The sequence below is a fragment of the Zootoca vivipara genome, chromosome 6 (genome assembly GCF_965207765.1).
Source record: "Zootoca vivipara chromosome 6, rZooViv2.hap1.1, whole genome shotgun sequence".
In the NCBI taxonomy this organism is placed as follows: domain Eukaryota; kingdom Metazoa; phylum Chordata; class Lepidosauria; order Squamata; family Lacertidae; genus Zootoca; species Zootoca vivipara.
The window spans coordinates 74,187,413-74,206,989 of NC_142589.1; the positions used below are offsets into that span (position 1 = coordinate 74,187,413).

The following is a 19,577-nucleotide window of genomic DNA, read 5'->3' on the forward strand; positions in this document are numbered from 1 at the left end:
GCATAATTTATACACTTTATAATGTCCCCACTAGTGTGTGCATAATTTCTCCTTTTCTCATAACACTAGAACTCAGAGGCACCCACTGAAGCTGAATATTGGAAGATTCAGCGCAGCTCGTAGTTGAGCTATGGAACTCGCTCCAACAAGAGGTAGCGATGGCCACCAACTTGGATAGTTCTAAAAGAGGACTGGACAAATTTATGGCTTCTGAACACCGGTTGCTGGAAACCACAGGAGGGGAGAATGCTGTTGTGCTCAAGTCCTGCTTGTGGGCTTCTCAAAGTCATCTGCTGGGCCACAGTGAGACCAGAATATTGGGCTACGTGGGCCATTAGTCTGTTCCAACAGGGCTTGTCCCAGGAGCAGCCAGATCCTGTGCATCACAAGAATAGATTCAGCTGGATTCACCATGCATAGTACCGCCACCCGATTTGAAGAGAAAGAGTAGGCTAACAAAAGAGCAACCTGAATTTAGAGAAGTGTGAGTGGAGCTCTGCTACTTGCGGTTCGAGGACCCGCCCCCCGCGAGAAATAAAGACACAGGGACACATGGTATTTGGGTTAATGGGTAAAATAAGGCCACAACTTTATTGGTTAGAGCAAGTGAGAGGTATTGGCTTAGGCATTGGACACCCTAGCAAGCATGACTCAACCCTGCTCCGCGGGGGGTCATATCAGGTTAACACCCTGAGGTAGGAGCCTGTTGATGCAAATACAACTGAAAGCTCCCCCTGGTGTCACCGGGGTCTTGCCATGGCCCTAGCCCCCAGCAGGGCATCGGACAGGATCCACGACCGCCGGATCCCTTAAGGGGATACCCCTATAAGAGGAGGGTTGGATGATGGCCACAACCAGTCCTCGAACACACCAGACAACTCCATATTCCAATGCCTACCACCAAATACCGAAACAAGTTGTGACGAATTACTACGAGGTAGGCGAGAAAACCAAGAGGCCGGTGCCAATTAGCCAATTGGATAAAAAAACTCCTACCAGGCCCCTTGGGCAACCAAAGGAGACCAACCGAAGTCCATAGCAGGGTCAAAGCAAACACACTAAGGGAAGACCTAAAGGGAGGGTGGGCGGGAGATCCGTTGAGGAGCAGCAGCAGAAGGGGGATTCGGATACTGCCGCGCTGTTTTAAAGCAGGTAAACCCCGCCCACGGGCCGGCCCTATTGGCCAGCCAGGGGCCTGAGAGCGCAGCAGCAGGTAGAGGTGAAGCAGGGGGCCGGACACGCCCCCCCCCTGCTTGGCACGTAGAGCGGGTCCCGCCCGCAAAGTCTCCCCTCCCTGAAGAGGAGAGATCTTCCTGATCCTCTCCACTTCACCTGATGATTGTGTTCTCTGGGTTGGACCAGCTTGAATACAAAAGCAGAGGAGTGGGGTATGGATAAAAGGTGCCTGCCTGCCTGGCCTCTCTCTCTCTCTCTCATACTCACACAGAGCTGACAGGGGCTGAGAATGGGCACATTATTTGCTCAAGGTCATCCAATAAGCTGCTAGATTTTGGGGGCTAACCAAAGACTCCTGAGCTATTAGGAGTCAAGGAATAAACATACGAGGTCCTCTTGTGGATCAGGAATTGGTTAAGTTCATTGAAGCAAAGGGTAGGAATAAGTGGACAGTTCTCCAAATGGAGAAGAAAATGGGAGTCTCCCAAAGATTGATATTATCCCAAAGATTGTGCTTTTTAACTTGTTCATAAATTATCTAGAGTTAAGAGGTAAACAATGAGGTGGCCAAGTTTGCTGATGATACATCATTGCAATCTTTTTTTGTTTCAACAAATCTGAACAAAAGAGTTCCAAAAGGACCTCTTCAAAGTGAGGTGGTGGAATGGCAAATGCAATTCAAGTGTAAAATTATTCACGTTGGGACAAAAAAGCCCTCTTCATTTCACATATAAAATGGGGTCAAAATTCATGGGGTCAAAACTGGCAACGACAGACCAGGACTGAGGCCTTGGGGGTCATAATTTGGGGTCAATTTGATTATGAGGACATTTATAATTCTGCTTCTACCTGACCGTGGAATACCCATGTCTGGACAGCACTGGCAGACCTTAGTGTGGAAGTGTTAATTGTCTGAAAAACAATGAACAGATCACCTTTTTAGCAGTCAGTGAGATGATGGGAAGCAGCTATGCCTGCAAATATCCACAGCTGAAGTGTGCTCTCCAGCAGCAAAGGTGTGTTTGTGTATGAGAGAGAAGCGGCAGAAGTCTGATTCCCCTGGGGAAAATATGATGTCCATACTTGGTGTGGTTTGCCTATGACTAATGGCAATCAAGAACTTTGGAGGAATTGTTCACAACAGCCAGTCAATGCAAAGATGCAGCAGATTTGCCTGAAATAAAGGTGCTTCTAGTGAATAATGTCATCTGAAATGTATATGGGGGCGATTCCCTCCACACTTCCTAAAACCCATCCATGGGAGCTTCATAGCCTGAACACGATTTCCCCACATCCAAGCCCAATAAAATTTCCACACACTGTCTTGTCTTTAGATTGTTTCAAGCTGAGACACTTTACCTTTACAGAGAAGCCTCCACCCAAGGCCGATTCTGATTTATTTTTCATATTTTTTATTAATTTTCCAAAAAGTGCTATATAAGGTGCTGCAAAATGCACTGTTATTAAACAGGATCTAGTGGCAATATACATGGTCCATATACAATCATAAATCACTGTCGAAGAAATACAGACGTAAAATAAAATCAAAATAAATAATCCACAGGTATGCAAATGCTTGGAAGGCAGCAGCTAGAACCATTTGTAACATAAACATAACAGTTAAGACAAGGTTACCAGGCATGAACCCTATTATACCAATGAAATACAATCAACTATCAGATTTTCCTTCTTGTTAAATTTCACCCATTTTGTCTTTAAATGCCATCATTTTTCTCATTTGCACACAAAAAAGTCACACCAAAAACACCTACGTACTCAGTGAGCCCAGATACAAAGTAGATCTCTCCTCTCCATCCCATCCCTCATCCATTTAGGGCCTTTTGGAAATCCCAGCAGCTTCAAAGGATCACACATCCAGAGCCCCCACTCGACTGTTGTCTCATCACAGAGTTCAAGCGCTGGATCTCGCCCTGAAGCCTGTTGACTTCTCGCTGGAACCCTTCTTCCTGAAGCCGCCTCTGCTCCTAAGGAAATGGCAGGGATAAAGAATAAAGTCAATGCCAGTTCACCACAGAGCAAAGATGGAGACTGCAATAGAAGAGATGGGGACAGAGCTAGGCCAATTCAGGTGGTGAATTGAGACAGGTGAGCAATTGCTTCCTCCTCCCTTCTCCATATGCCCCCAATCCAACTGCTTCTTTCCCCTAATGTTAGGTCCCTGAAGACTCTCTCAAGATGACACAGGCATCCTCAGTCAACTAGAATGGGGCCATGACTGCCATCTTGCACAAACTGGCCCTGTGATTCCTGAAGGATGTACAGTCATACCTCGGTTTAAGTACGCCTCGGTTTGAGTATTTTCAGTTTAAGTACTCCACGAACCGTCTGGAACGGATAAATCCACTTTCCATTACTTTCAATGGGAAGGTTTGTTGAATGATTGTGTAAAAGTGTCATTATTGTTTCACTGTACCTTTAAGAGTCAGGAAAGATTTAATGACTGGGGCTCTGCAGCTGTGGAGCAGCTCTACAGGTGTTGCTGTGAAGCTGATGATGCAGGGTATATCAGGGGTGTTGTGTGTTGCCTCTGTGCTGGGCGTTTTCCCAGTGTGCTCTTGGTGGGTGTTTTGGTTGTGTGGGTATTTTGTGCAAGCCTAATTTAATTTTTGTTATTTTTCTTTCTCCATTAAACCAAGCATTTGTTTAAGCCTTGGTCTCTATGTGTAAGTTTCTCAACCAGTTTCTGCTGACTTTGCTTTTAACCCTAACATCTTGGTTATGGGCCCAGTGGTTGAGCGTGGAACTGCACATGTTAGTTTTTGGAGAAAGGTTTAGAAAGGTGTTTTCCTTCTTTTTGCTGCAACGGTTTTGTGGGCTGGTGGTTGAAAAGTTCCAGCATGGCAGACCGTGTTGCTGAGGCTGAGAAGGCTTTAACATTCCCGCAACTAACGGCCGAGAACTACAGTTTATGGTCCTTTCGCATGGAAGCACTTCTAACTTCCCGTGATGTGTGGAAGTACGTGACCGAGGACCCTCCTGCTCCTGTGACCGATGCCTGGTCGAAAGGTGATGCTAAAGCAAGGGCATTAATTAACTTGTCTGTTAGTGATCAGCAAGTTGTGTATATAAGAAATAAGAAGACTGCCAAAGAAATGTGGGACAGTCTTACGGCAGTGCACATTAGAAAGGAGTCAGCGTCTGCTCTAACATTTTTTAAACGCCTGTACCAGACAAGGCTGCAGCCTGGAGGCGACCTGGCAGCACATTTAAGACATCTGGAGGCGATACGCGGCGAACTAATTCAAAGAGACGTAGATATAACTGACATTCAATATGTGTTTATTATTCTTTGTTCTCTTGGTGAAGACTATGATGCCATAGCTAGTCAGATATCTGCTGTACCTCCAGCAAAATTAACTGTGGAAGGGGTAACAGCAAGATTGATGGGCGAGCTGGACAGAAGGGAGGCTTGTGGGATTAGCACTCCTATTTCTAAAAATAATGAGGAACGCCGTATGCAAGTCTGTGGTGATTCATCTGCTTTCAAAACTTCCAAGCATTGCTGGTTTTGTAAAAAGCAGGGGCACCTTGCGAGGGACTGCAGATTTAAAAAGCAAAATGCTTCAGGGTCTGTTCCATTTCGTAAATCACAGACAGCAACCCAGCAGTCGGCAGCACATCGTAAAGATGGACGTGAGCCGCGAGCATTCCATGTTCGTGAATTAGGTCGTAAAGTAATTAAAGATGACACGTGGAAATCGTTTGTAGTAGATTCCGGGGCGTCAATTCATCTTTGTAACGACCGAAGTCTGTTTGTTTCTTTCGAAGAGGAAATTGGCACCATTCATCTGGCCAACTCCGACGTTCTACAGTCGCTTGGCAGAGGTACTGTGAAACTTGACTCCTTGAACATCACAATAGCAAATTGCACTTACTGCCCATCAGTGGACAATTTATTATCAGTAAGTTGCTTTGCACGCCAAGGAGTAACTGTGTGCTTCACAAAATCACTATGTGAGTTCTACAAAGGGGGAAAACGTGTATTGTATGCCAGAGAGTCTGAAGGTTTATATAGACTATATTTTAAAAAGCATTCACAGCCACCTGTGAACTGTAGAGTAACCCAGCCAAGTCAGGGGCTGAGAAATGTAAAGCCTCACTCCGGATGTATTCATGAGGCGCATAGACTTTTGGGACATTTAAATTTCACAGATGTGATAAAGACAGAGAAGATTGTTGATGGACTAAACTTAAAGCCATGTAAATACTATATGCAATGTGTATCTTGTTGTAAGAATAAGATAAAAGTTGCAAGAAAGGGTAAATGCTCAGGCAGGAAAGTAACAGAGCCATTTGAACGCGTGCATTGTGATTTAGTAGGGCCACTCCCTCCTTCTTTAGGAAATTCAAAATATTGGCTTACTCTTATTGATCAGTACAGCAGATATTGTTTTGTTTACACCATTGCTGAAAAGTCACAAGCACTTGAGAAGTACAAGATTTTTTGCAACTGGGTAAAAACCCACTTTAACAAACCTATAAAGCATTTGTTTTCTGACAGGGGGGGAGAGTTTGTTTCTGAGGAATTTTCACATTTCCTGGAAGCGCAGGGGACTGTTCACGAGTTGTCCTGCCCTAGAAGTCCTTGGCAGAATGGGATTGTAGAAGTAGTGCAACGTGATTTGCAGGCAGGTGTTAAAACTTACTTGCATGATGCTAATTTGGGGAAAGAATATTGGGCGGAATCTCTTCATGCCTATCTTTTTGTTAAAAACAGATCCTATCATTCTAGTTTAAATGTTACACCCTATGAAATGTTGTTTAAAAAACGCCCTAATTTGAAATACCTGCGAATTTGGGGTTCAGACGTTATTATTCACTACCCTGCTAGACACAAGTTGGATGAGCGTAGTGTTCAAGGAAAGTTTATGGGCTACCAGCAGGGGGCGTACAGAGTTTATGTACCAGCAACTGGCAAATTTCATATTACCAGAAGCATGATTGAAACTGTAAATTGGAATAGAGTTGCTATTTTTCAAGATAGTGATGGTTTAGATAATGCTGATGAGGAGGAAGTAGAAGTAGAAGAGGGAGAAGCTGGAGCAGGGGATACTAGTGAATCTGAAGACGAAAAGCCTGTTGTGTCTGGTGATTTGTTTGAAAATTTAAAGACACAGACACCTAAAGAAAGGTTAAGTTCTTCTGAGTTTTCTGAGAGTAAGAAAAGCCCACAAGAGTCTCAACAGTCTGATGATAGCAATTTACAGTCTGAAGCTAGAAGTCCAAATAGTTCTACTGATTCTGAAGGGCCTAGCTCTTCTTCAGGACTAAGACGTTCAGACAGAAAGAGACAGGAACCAAGACGGTTTTCAAAAGAGCAGTTATATACTGTGTATGCCAATAAAGCAGTTTTTGAGCCAAAATGCTACAACGATGTTCAAAAATTACCTTTGCATGAAGCTGTAAATTGGTACAAAGCTATGGATGCTGAAATAGCTTCTTTAAAAGAGCATAACACTTGGTCTCTTGTACCACAAACTCCAGACATGAGAGTTATTGATTCAAAATGGGTTTATAAAGTGAAAATGAATGATAAAAACGAAGTTGTAAGGTACAAGGCTAGGTTAGTAGCCAGAGGTTTCCAGCAAATCCCAGGTGAAGACTATGATTTGTGTTACTCACCGAGCGTAAAATATGAATCTGTTAAGCTTTTGTTAAAAGATGCATCCCAGCGTGGACATTCTGTCTATCATGTAGATATAAAAACTGCCTATTTGTTTGCAGATTTAGAAGAACAAATTTTTATGCGTGTCCCTGATGGCGTAATCACCACTAAAGGAGTAGTGTGCAAACTAAATAAATCTCTTTATGGTTTGCATCAGAGTGGTAAAAACTGGCATCAGACTTTAGTGAAGGAATTGCTGAATTTTGGTTTTACACAAGGCAAGGCAGATAACTGTGTATTTACAAAAGAAAATGGAAATTCTGTGACCAAATTATGTGTGTTTGTAGATGATATATTAATTTCTACAAGAACTAAACATGAATATACACAGATAGTGTCACTGTTACAAGAAAAATTTGATGTGGTAGAATTAGGCAAAGCTAAAAACTATATATCCATGCAAATTGAAGAAGGCAAAAATGGTTCTTATCTGATTCATCAAAATGCAAAAATAGATGATCTTGTTGAAATGTTATGTTTAAAGAATGCAAATGGGAAAGAAACGCCTATGGTATGTGGTTTCACTTTTACAGATGGCAATAACACGTTCTCTGACAAAACTTTGTATCGCTCTGCCATAGGCAAGCTCAATTTTATTCAAAGAGTTTCAAGGCCAGATGTAACTTATGCTTTTCATTTTCTGGCAGAATTTGTAGAAAAACCCACTACCCAATGCTTCAAAGCTCTTAAGAGAGTGGTGATGTACCTCAAACACACAAAACATTATAGGTTGGAATTTACACCATCTATTGACAAAGGTTTTGAAATATATTGTGATGCATCTCATGCTGTAGAGCAAAATAATTACAAAGGTACATCTGGTATGGTTTATTTTTATAATGGGTGTCCTTTTGAATGGAAAGCACAGAATCAAACGATTAATTGTCTTTCTTCAACTGAAAGTGAGTTATATGCCTGTACTCAGGCCATTCGTGATATAGAGTGGTATTTACAAATATTTGAAGACTTAAAGATGCCAGCATCACTCCCAGTAAAAGTTTATCTCGATTCCCAGAGTGGACTTGCTATCCTGTGCTCAGAAACCAACACACAGCGCACTAGAGTGTTGAGATTACGTTTACAATTTGTAAAGAATTTGATTGCTGACAAAACAATTGTTTTTGAATATGTCCCCGGTGACAGACAAGTTGCAGACATCTTTACTAAAGCACTTCCAAAAGTTGCGCATGAAAGACATGTACAAAGTTTGTCTCTGTTTCACAATAATGAACTGCAGGGGATATGTTGAATGATTGTGTAAAAGTGTCATTATTGTTTCACTGTACCTTTAAGAGTCAGGAAAGATTTAATGACTGGGGCTCTGCAGCTGTGGAGCAGCTCTACAGGTGTTGCTGTGAAGCTGATGATGCAGGGTATATCAGGGGTGTTGTGTGTTGCCTCTGTGCTGGGCGTTTTCCCAGTGTGCTCTTGGTGGGTGGTTTGGTTGTGTGGGTATTTTGTGCAAGCCTAATTTAATTTTTGTTATTTTTCTTTCTCCATTAAACCAAGCATTTGTTTAAGCCTTGGTCTCTATGTGTAAGTTTCTCAACCAGTTTCTGCTGACTTTGCTTTTAACCCTAACAAGGTTCGCTTCAGATTAAGTACGCATCTGGTTAAGTACATACTTCCGGAACCAATTGTGTTTGTAAACCGAGGTACCACTGTATGTTATAGAGCTCCCCAATGGTCACATGTCTCCAGAAAAAATAACCATGGCAAGAGAGACAAACCAGACCCCATCCACCATCCAAAGAGACAGTAGCAGTAGCAGTAGCAGCAGCAGCAAGCTTCCTTCCTTCTTCTCTGCCAGAAAGAAGACTCAAAAGAACGTTGTGAGTAAGTAGTAGTGCCTGGGGTTGCTTTTTTTTGTCTTCCCTCCCAATCCCTTTTCTTTTTGTGCTGTATCTTTTAGATTGTAAGCCTGAATGCTTACAGGTGAAACTCAGAAGATTAGAATATTATCGAAAAGTGCATTTATTTAAGTAATGCAACTTAAAAGGTGAAACCAATATATGAGATAGATGCATGACATGCAAAGCAAGATATGTCAAGCCTTTATTTGTTGTGATTGTAATTATTTGTCGTTAGGCGGGTCAATTATAAATGGAATGTAATTAATGAAATGTAATAGTGATGTTTATTTTTGTATTATTGTAACTATTTGTTTTATTACTGTGGAATTTCCAAAAGAAAGCATTTGTAAAAATAAATATAGAAATAAAAAATAATAAGTTGCATTACTGAAATAAATGCACTTTTTGACGATATTCTAATTTTCCAGGTTTCACCTGTATTACTGATTGTTGTGAGCTGCTCAGGAGGCATTCTTTGGCTAAAGAGTGGGGTAAAAATACATGCATAGAAATTGCATGCATAGATAGTGTCTTATGGGACTCTGGCCTCTTTAGTGAAAGCTGGTAAAAGGTAAAGGTACCCCTGACCATGAGGTCCAGTCGTGACCGACTCTGGGGTTGCGGCACTCATCTCGCATTATTGGCCGAGGGAGCTGGTGTACAGCTTCCAGGTCATGTGGCCAGCATGACAAAGCCACTTCTGGCGAACCAGGGCAGCACACGGAAACGCTGTTTATCTTCCCGCTGTCGCGGTACCTATTTATCTACTTGCACTTTGATGTGCTTTTGAACTGCTAGGTTGGCAGGAGCTTGGACCGAGCAACGGGAGCTCACCCCGTCGTGGAGATTCGAACCACCGACCTTCTGATCGGCAAGACTGCACAAATGATCAGGCTTACAATACTATGGATATTGTTACCTGGAGCTTTGCATTCATCACCGTCTCATGCTCTGCCAGTAGCTTCCTCCTGTCCTCCACCATTTTTGTTTCTAGCTGCCTTTTGTGCTCCTCGAAACTCTTTTCCTGCTGCTGGGCCCTCCGGACAGCCTCATCTTTCATCTTCTCGTGCAACTCTGCTTCCCGGGCAGAGGCTTCAGCCTTGACTCGCTCCACTAGAGGGAAAGAGAGATGGTGAATGTGAATTGTACATTAAGACACAGGTTGGCAAAGGCTGCATTAGCGTATTTGGAGGCTGTGTACATACATTGAAATCAAATTTAAAAACACAGCTTCCTCTAAATAATTCTGGGAACTTTAGTTTACCCTTCACAGACCTACAATTCCCAGCGCCTTTAACAAACTAAGTTCCCAAGATTCTTAGGGAAGGGAATGTGCTTTACGAGTGGTATGCATGTAGCATTATTATTATTATTATTATTATTATTATTATTATTATTGGTGTTGTGTACTTAACAGTATACAGCACCATCAGTTCTTTTTTTTTGGCTGCATCACATTTCAGCTGGGCTACTGTGAGAGCTCAGTATCAGGGCTTTTTTATATTAAAAAAACCAGCTTTTACAAATTATCATATCATTGAAAGTCACATCGTTATTTTAATGAACTTCAGTCTAGTGGGCCTTTCCCACTTCCCTTGATCAGATGACAAGAATCTTCCCAGCAACATTTTCCTCTTCCATCCTGTGGTCTCGGTCAAAGTCACCCCTCCACAATGGCCACTACAATTTTTTTTTGTTTTGTTAAATGGCAGGTCTGATCATTGTACCCTCCAATATGTTCCTAGTTTGGCTTTCATTCTGAGGTCTGGGAATTGGTAGGAATCAGGAACTAACAAAAGTAATAGGAAGTGGGGACTCCCACCTCAGACGGAGGAGGCTAAAACTATCCCAGCCAAGATTGTTATGGGTCTGTACGGTCTCTGAACTGGGGCTCACCTTCAACCTCCTTCTGTTTGTCTGTGAGGGTCCGGTCAGCCTGCAAAATGGATTGGGCTGCTGCCTCCTTGGATTTCAGGAAGTCTTGCAGGGCCTGGGAAGCCTAAAGAGGAGAAGAGGGGTAGATTGAGGCATTGTTTGGCTTTGTGCTTTCATGCAAAGCTATATGCAGTAAAGAATTAGTTACAGGTAGGTAGCCGTGGTGGTCTGCCGTAGTCGAAACAAAATTAAAAAATTCCTTCCAGTAGCACCTTAGAGACCAACCAAGTCTGTCATAGCTCATACCAATGACAAACTTAGTTGGTCTTTAAGGTGCTACTGTAAGGATTTTATTTTATTTTTACAGTAAAGAAGACACTGCAAAAATCTGAAGGCCAGACTAGATATGGCAGGGTAGCCATTTGTACTTTATCTAGATTAATGGCCCAATCACATCTGGAGCTAAGCTGGGTCTGTGAGAGACAGTGAGGTGTATTACTTCAAGTGTATAACTAAGACTGTGGAGGTCCAGGTCCAGGTCCCCCACACAGCCATGAAGCGATCTTGGAGTCTCTCTCTCTTTCTCTCCCTAGCAGCCTATCCCACAGGGTTGCTGTAAGAAAAAGGTAGGGGGAACACAACTCACACTGCCTTGTGTTCCTTGAAGAAAAGGCAGGATATTCATTAATCAATTAAAGCAAGATGTAATTTATCCAAAAAAAGACATTTCCTCCTCTGCTTTACCCCAAGGCATACTGTCCTTTTAAGCAATCCTCTCCCACCCTGACTCACTTCAGGATCAGAGCTGTGCTGGGAGAAATGTGGTTATTGTGCTGAGCAAAGTGCAGGCAAGGCAGGGGAGTGAGGCAGGGGTTACATTTATATCCCACCTTTCCTCCATAGAGCTGAAGGTGACGTACTTGGCTCTCGCCCTCCCTATTTTATGCTTGCAACAAAGCTGTGAGGCAAGATAGCAAGGGAGCAGTGACTGGGCCAGGATCACCCAGCGGGTTTGTAGGGCTATGAACCCTGGTCTCCCAGATCCTAGATCAGCACTCTAACCATTGCACCACAGTGGCTCTTACAGTGATGCTGACTGGGATGGAGCGACAGCTCTGGAGAAACCTATTATAGCAAAGGAACAGTGAAATAGTTATAAGGAGAGGATTTATCCCTGGGGGAAGCTAAACGTGGTTTGTGGGTGTGTTGCATGTCCTCTTATCCCTGTGCCTACAAGTCTGACTCACCATGAGTCCTTTCCCAGGCACCAGGTAATACTGATCCACCTTTTCCTTCTGGTCATCCAGAAAGTGCTGGTAGCCCCCAGCCACAGAATAGCTCCCCTTGCAAATCTCCTCTTCCAGGTCCTCGAACAGCTGTGTAAGCACAGCCTGGCAGCGATCTGATGAGGCCTGCTCATTGTGAGAACAGAACTCTAGAAGCTTGGCATGCAGCTGGGTCTGAAAGAAACCAGAGGGAAGAGTGGAGGGGAAGAGAGAAGGGGACACAGGGTGAGATGCAAATGGTGCTTCCTAATGGAGAACAGTCCTATATTCCCTATTACAGGGATTTCAGGGTTCCCTCTTGTTGCAGGCACTAGCCCCAGTGCACCAGTGCAAAGGGAAAGCAACGGATAACATGGTTCCAAAGTGTGTCAGTGTATGAAATAAAATGACTTTATTCCAAAAGTTGGCTGTTGCTCTACTTACTCTCCCAGCCCCATCAACCAAATAAGCAAGTTAGCCCCCAGAATGCCGAATATCCCCAGTATCTGAAGAAGTGTGCATGCACACAAAAGCTCATACCTATGACAAACTTAGTTGGTCTCTAAGGTGCTACTGGAAGGATTTTTATTATTATTTTTGTTCTGCTTTTTAGACTTATCATAAATACCACTGGGCGGGGGAAGGTAGAAAGAAGCTTGCATCTTGCACGTGGAGACCCAGGAGGAAGGCTGCAATGCCCTTGAAATCCATGAGAAAAACTGACTCTTAGATACAGATCAGAAAGTCCAATCTGCTGAGTGCCAGCTGGCTTCCCATTTGTCAACCCAGAAGGAGAAGTGATGCATGGAAGGGCTAAAATACCCAGGGGTTATTCACATTTACCTTTCCTCTGCTCTTTCCAGGCACAATCAGTGCTTTAAAGCTCAGAAAGAGCAGGGCAAAAGGTGTGTGGATAAGGCCTCAAATAACAGGACCTGCTGCAAGTCTACTTTGCCTGAAAAAGGTGGCCCTTCTACTACCCTCTGTCCTCTCCTCAAACTGGTTCTCCCACAGTTAGTTCCTCATTCTAAGCACCTCCCTTGGCAACAGGGTTACTTTTTCATTCCAACAAAACCAAGTGGCTGCCAGATGTTCAGTGTTCCTGAGGGCATCTTAGCTCAACTCAACTAGCTCCAATCAATGGCCAACACAACCGTGCTAAGGAGCTGGATCTCATCCCTTGACATCTTGGCTACTCAGTCTCTGAACTAGGACAGGAATGAATACACTGCCCTGTAGAAAGGAACCTCCCATTTCTGAGTATCCAACTTTCCAACCAACACAAAATCCTTCTTGTTTTCCCCATATCAGATATGGAGAGCCCCTTATCTCATGCCCACTGGTGAGTTTATCCCCATACCCCAAGTTCTTTCTGGTACTCATGATTGACATCCTTGAAGGCTCGTGCCAAGAACACTTTAATAGCCTCCTTCTCATATTGGGCATGCACTTCCAGCAGCTCCTCAATAGTCTCAGTGGGCAGCTTCAACTGTTTCTCCATCTCAGCTTCATAGTATGTAATGGCTTCGTGCACAGCAGCTGTGTTCTCAATCTGCGCCAAGGCTACCACCGCGTTCTCTATGCAGGGTATGGACCCACTGCAGATGGCGTCCACATAGGTCACCACCAGGTGCCCCAATGCTGCAAGGGGTAGGAAGGGAGAGAAATATGGTTTAATAAGGTATTAATGTGATTGAATATGATATGAGTAAAACTGGATAAATGATGAACTAATGGCCCAGAGTGTCTGGGGAAACATAGCCTGAAGGTCTGGGTATAAATATTATTTATTATTATAATTAAGAGATAGTTCAGGATATATGAAAAAGCTCTCAGATAAGTGGTAATGGTCCAGCACAAATTGTACAAAAGTCTGGGGCAAGTGGAAGTGTGGACAGACCCTTAGTCTCTTGTAGAAAAAACAACTACCGTCTTTCCCCTATTTTAAGACGTAGTCATTATATAAGCCATAGCAGGATTTCTAAGCAATTGCGCGATACAAGCCATACCCCGAAAATAAGACATACTGATAGACCCTTCACCCAGTAGCAATAACCCCCTGTGTAAGCTGTACTTGGTGAAGAGGAGAAAAGTGGGGTGGGGAGGAGATGAAGGCACGAGGAAGAAAAGAGGGGCGATTGAAGCCGTTGCCTCGTGAATGCAGAGGCTGTTTCCCTTTAAGGAAGAGATCTACGTGTGAGCGTCTCTCTGTCTCTCCACACACACCCCCGCGTCTCTCTCTCTCTCTCTCTCTCTCTCTCACACACACACACAGAGCCCACCTCTCACTTCCCCCCACCTTTCCCTTCCATTCTATGCGCCCACCCATGAGTTGGCTGTTGATTTCCTCTTGACGGGAGAGGAGCTTTTGAAGCCGCTGCCTCGCGAATGCAAAGGCTGTTTTCCCTTTAAGGACGATCTCCGTGTGTGTGCGTGTCTCTCTCTCTCTCTCTCTCTCTCTCTCTCTCTCTCTCTCTCTCTCTCTCTCTCTCTCTCACACACACACACACACACACACACACAGAACCCACCTCTCGCTTCCCTCCACCTTTCCCTTCCATTCTATGCGCCCACCCATGAGTTGCCTGTTGATTTCCTCTTGACGGCAGTCTCCTGTGTCTGATTGTTGTCTCCTTGCTTTTACCGAATGGAATAAAGCAGCCTTCCTTTCTACCTTATGCTTGCTTGTCTGTGGAGCTGCCCCTTTAAGGATTTGTAAGTAGTCTGGATCGCAGTCCTTGCCTTGGGGACTTTTTTTTTAAATCAAGGACTTTTTCCGTCTTGCTGTTTGCGAGCACAAAAGTTAAACTGCCGGTCCTAGCTTCCTTTACCCACAAAAATTTAACTCACCTCGCTAGCTCAATTGCTTCTTAATTGCTACCATTTACCAAGTCAGCAATCTTAATTGCTGTTTAGCTGGCTTCTTTGTTCTCAGCAGGTACCTTCTTTGCTATCAGTGATAGCACTACAAAGTGTTACATTGTCATAGCTGCCAAGTTTTCCCTTTTCTCGCGAGGAAGCCTATTCAGCATAAGGGAAAATCCCTTTAAAAAAGGGATAACTTGGCAGCTATGTACATTGTTGGAACTTCAGACTGTTGGAACTTAAGTCTTGGGCAGCTGGCTAGTAGAGATCCTTATTTGCTTTTACGTATAGGCTACTGCTAGGACTGTATCACACAGATAGATTCCATTATACTGGTTTAGATTTAAGAAGCTCCAGTGTAGCAAATTGCTATTAAGTGAGTCCCCACATCAGAGGAGAGAGAGAGCAGCCCTTTGCGAACATCCCAGTGCTGGGGAGAGAGGGCTGGGCCAGGGACGCACACACCTCCCGTCCCTCACTCATAATAAATACCAGTAAGACATCCCACCAAAAATAAGCCACCCTGTGGTTTTTTGAGAAAAAAAAGTAATAAGACGGTGTCTTAAAAAAGGGGAAACACGGTAAAAAGTATTCTGGTCCATAAACAAAAATGTATTCCAGTCCATAAACCCTTCTGCTGCATACTGAAGTTCATGGTGAAACCCCATCCTCTCCACCCAGGGTTCCCCATGAGCCACTCAACCCACGCCCTTTGCCTCTACTCACATGTCCCTGTCACTGTGTGCCCTCCCTGGATGACTTTTGCCTGAGCTTGCTCATGAATATAGCGGCAGAAATGCTGAACCTGCACCAGAAAGTCAGGATTCAGTTTAGATTCAGGTAGGTCCTCCAATTCCTCTAAATCTCGCCTTGAAGCCGGGCGGTCAAAGACAAAGCACTTGCGGCTGGGGAAATACTGGCGTATGCATTTCTTGGCAAGGTCCAACTTCTCTGGGTTGTCTAAGACAGAGAGAATCACAGATAAGATTATTGTTGTTGCTGCTGCTATTATTTAGTGCCCCCTTGGCTTGGCACCCTGTGAGGGGGAACGTCCCACACTGTCCTAAATACGGCACTCATCCAGGCTAGGAGCCCTCCAACTCTCAGTACCTTTCTTCCTCTTCAGGGCATTCTCCAGATATTCGTCTTCGGTGATAGGTTTCCCATTCAGCTTCAGCAGTAACGAAAAGTCACGCACAGCCCAGATGAAAGCTGGGAAGAACCTGAGAAAGTCACCTGAATCTTCCTCTTCACCCTCCTTTGCAGGTGTGCTCTTCACCTTAATGCGCTTAGTCAGCTCTGTCACATACCTGGGATCACACTAAGGAAATTACAATGCCTCTTCCACTTCACAGGGCAGTAATCTCTCAAACACCTCTCACCTTTCCTCCTCTATCCCTCCTCACTATTCCTAAGCCCCTTATTAGAAATGTCACCCAGTTAAATAAATCTTGCTTCTAGATAAAAACAGTAGATCCAAATCAAAAAGCACAATTCCTTCATTTTCAGATGATGTATGCATGCGACATAGCAGACACAGTACTAGAAGAGGCATTCCTTGTGCGAGAAGGCAGAATGACTCTCTTAAGAAGGCAGTTGCCCTCTATTGATAAAAATCAATAGGACTTGCATTTAAATGAATTAACAGATTTTTGCTGCCTGATTGGAGAGGTGTCTTTTTTAGTGCTGTTTCCCTCCCAAAGAAATCTAACCAGCTAACTGATTAAAAATTGCTGTCTTATTTATTATCACATTTTCGTTCATCTTCGTTTGAATTTGTCCATTCGTGCTTCCTGGAAACCAGTGCAGTGTCCCCACTAACTGTGACCTACATTGCGCCATCCAGTATTGTGAAAATAAATGTATGTACTGTACAAAGAGGCATTTCCCAGTGTGCACACACAGCTACATTGCTACCAAAAGCATCTACACCATCTATTCTGACTGCAAAGCAGGAAAACTGGCAGTGAACTTCCTGACACCATTTGTACAAAGGATACTGCAGTTTCTCCAGAGCATATTGGTCAATGGTGCCCATGCTGTTGTATACAAAGGTGCTGCTTAACAGAATGGACAAAGCAAAAATCCAGGAGTCATTCGCAGTATTGCTCTGTAGGGTGGGATATAAGTAATTAGTGCAGAATCCTGTTACACACTTTATCTGCACCTAGGCTGCATCCCCACACACAGTAAATAACTCTGCCTGGCTGATCCCTTTCTGCTCGCACTACCTCACCTTCCTCACCTGAGAGCTGTTAAAGTGCTCCTGATTAGCCTTGTTCTCCTGTCGTATAGTTGTTGTTGTTAATTAAGATTTATATACCACCCTTCATCACAAGATCTTAGGATAAAAGGTAAAAACAAAAGTAAATAGTTAAAGAGAACAAAACAATACCCCCAAACACTTTTAAAAGGCTGTAGAATATTAATCAGCCAAAGCCTAGTTGAAAAGGAATGTTTTTGCCTGGTACCTAAAGGTATACAATGAAGGTGTGAGGCACAAACGGCAAGCCCTACCTGGAGATATCAGGGATTGAACTTAGGACCTTCTGCATGCAAGGCAGCTGCCCTAGCACTAAGCTAGGGCCCTTTCCCCATACAATAGCTGCTCTGTGTCTCCAACTTACCTTCTCCACATCGCCTAGCCCCTCTGTGTCCAAAAGCACCAAGGTGTGGTCAGGCTTTTTGGGGTGAGGAAGACACCACATCCAGATGCCCATGGTTTGTGCTTGTATCGTGGCCCCCAGAGAGAAGCCTATAGGGATCAAATGAGACAGGAATAAGGAGGGGATCAGCAGTAACCTCAGAATCTGGTCCTCTTAGTGTGGAATTCTCCAATATCTGAAAAAGCAGTTACCTAAATGAAGTAACATCTGAATGTACCTTGCTTGCCCCATCCAGCCCGAAGTCTCTACCCACCAACACCTATTCCTTCTGCAGACTCACCTTTCTTCTTTTCTGCCAGCTTGTTCATGAGGTAGGACTTGCCAGTGCGGTACAGTCCCACAATGGCCACCACCACCACGGGCTGCTGGATGCTCTGCAAGATCTTCAGGGCTTCCTGGTTGACCCGCAGCTCTTCATTGGGGTTGTTCTCGATCAGGCACATTGGCTCTTCCATGATGCTTGGCTGAGCAGTTCAGAAGGCAGCCCAGGAAAGAAGCTGAGGAATCTAAACAGACAAAATGAAATTCCAAGCTCTGCTTCTGCACTCAGGTTATTTCCCCTGGAAAGGCTGGGTCAAGGTTGGGAAACATTTTCCCCAAGGGCATTTCCTCTTGGGCAAGCTTCTGGTCCGGAGCAGTGAATGTGAGTGACTCCTACCATTTTAAAATATCAAAATGAAAGGACATATTTCAGTTAGGCAAAATATCTTGAGGAGAGTGCAGAGCAGGGCTGGTGAGAGGTGTAACATGGGGAGAGGAGGTGTGGTCCCAAGGCCTACTGCAGGGTCCCCAAACCAAGGCCCGGGGGCCGGATGCGGCCTAATCGCCTTCTAAATCTGGCCCGCGGATGGCCCAGGAATCAGCATGTTTTTACATGAGTAGAATGTGTCCTTTTATTTAAAATGCATCTCTGGGTTATTTGTGGGGCCTGCATGGTGTTTTTACATGAGTAGAATGTGTCCTTTTATTTAAAATGCATCTCTGGGTTATTTGTGGGGCATAGGAATTCGTTCAGATATTTTTTTCAAAATATAGTCCGGCCCCTCACAAGATCTGAGGGACAGTAGACCGGCCCCCTGCTGAAAAGGTTTGCTGACCCCTGGCCTACAGGGTAACATTGGCACCTGAACCCGAGATTCCCCATCCTTTAGCTAGATAAAGGAAGGGCTGCCCATAGGATCTTTGAATGCTTTTCTTCAAGAACTATGAAACTATTCATTCACTCCAGGATGAGCCCTATCATTAGGTAGAGGGGAGGGCAGCTGTTTTTGTGCATCAGGAAAAGGCTGCAAATTTTTTATTTATTCTTACTGTGTTTTCACTGCCAGGGAGGAAAACAGACATTTTCTGGGATTTTCTGCCTCAGGTGCCAGAATCACTTGACTACTTGCTCAATCCCTTACATAGCCAGCAAGAAGGGGTAGGAATGGAAAGCATTTGCTGCTTCACCATACTCAGCAAGATGTATCCTGCCAGTCCTGCCTTGATTTGGCCCAAGGCATTCCTTCCCCAGCCTGAAAGTCTGAAATCCAGGGCTTGTGGCTGTTTCTCTCAAGCTAACAGCTGGGCAGGACTGTGGAGAGAAAAAGTGGTACTCACATAGTGAATTTTCTGGCTGGTCTGGCTTGGCAGCAGTCGAGGAAAGGATGAATGCTTGGGGCAGTTCACAGCACTTCTGCTCTGACTGCAAACTCCAGTGGCTGTTTATGGTAGGGCTCACATGACTTCCCCTCACTAGATGCTTTGACTGGAATTGTAGAATTGCTTAAGGAAAGGTTTCAGTTTCCCTTTTGGTTTCCTGTCTTAACCAGCCAGCAGGACTGCTTGTTCTCAGCTGACCATAGAAGGAGGGGTGAGGGAAGGTGCTGGAGGCTGGAAGATCCCACTGTTTGAGCAGGGCAAACTGCACAATCCCTTCACAAAGCCCTAAATTTGAAACGTGATGTGCTGCCCTGTAGCTGCTTGGCTCCCAGCACTTGGTGACTCAGCCCACAGCAACGGCATTTCCGGTCAACGTCAGTGCTTAAGTCAATATGAAATTCTTGGTGCTGTGAGGAGGGAAGAAAGTGGAACCCATAAACCCACAATGGGAACACTGTTTTTGACACCTTGATCTTTGCTAATTCAGCACAGAAAGCTTTTTCAGTGCTGGCACTAACTGATGTTTCCACAATGAAAGACTTCTGCCTGT

The 19,577-nt window shown here is 44.3% G+C and overlaps 1 protein-coding gene across 1 annotated transcript; it reads right to left on the minus strand.

The window, feature by feature from the left end:
* Positions 1-2,565: 2,565 nt before the first annotated feature.
* Positions 2,566-19,372, minus strand: LOC118087558 (guanylate-binding protein 1-like). The gene is made up of 11 exons (XM_035120324.3): positions 18,986-19,372; positions 17,667-17,892; positions 17,348-17,475; positions 16,721-16,830; positions 15,831-16,030; positions 15,447-15,680; positions 13,216-13,496; positions 11,838-12,050; positions 10,612-10,714; positions 9,635-9,828; positions 2,566-3,161 (listed from the first exon to the last, which is right to left on the minus strand). Exons 2-11 carry the CDS (start codon positions 17,839-17,841, stop codon positions 3,036-3,038), a joined length of 1,764 nt encoding a protein of 587 aa, XP_034976215.1. The 5' UTR covers positions 17,842-17,892; positions 18,986-19,372; the 3' UTR covers positions 2,566-3,035.
* Between the last annotated feature and the right edge of the window lie 205 nt (positions 19,373-19,577).

Excerpts from the sequence above, each read along its gene's own strand:
- LOC118087558 (XM_035120324.3), bottom strand. The coding sequence starts at position 17,841 with ATGGAAGAGCCAATGTGCCTGATCGAGAACAACCCCAATGAAGAGCTG. Across the intron at positions 16,831-17,347 it reads GGCTAGGCGATGTGGAGAAG|AGCAATACTGCGAATGACTC; the intron begins GTAAGTTGGAGA and ends CCCACCCTACAG. Across the intron at positions 13,497-15,446 it reads GCACACAGTGACAGGGACAT|CATTGGGGCACCTGGTGGTG; the intron begins GTGAGTAGAGGC and ends TACCCCTTGCAG.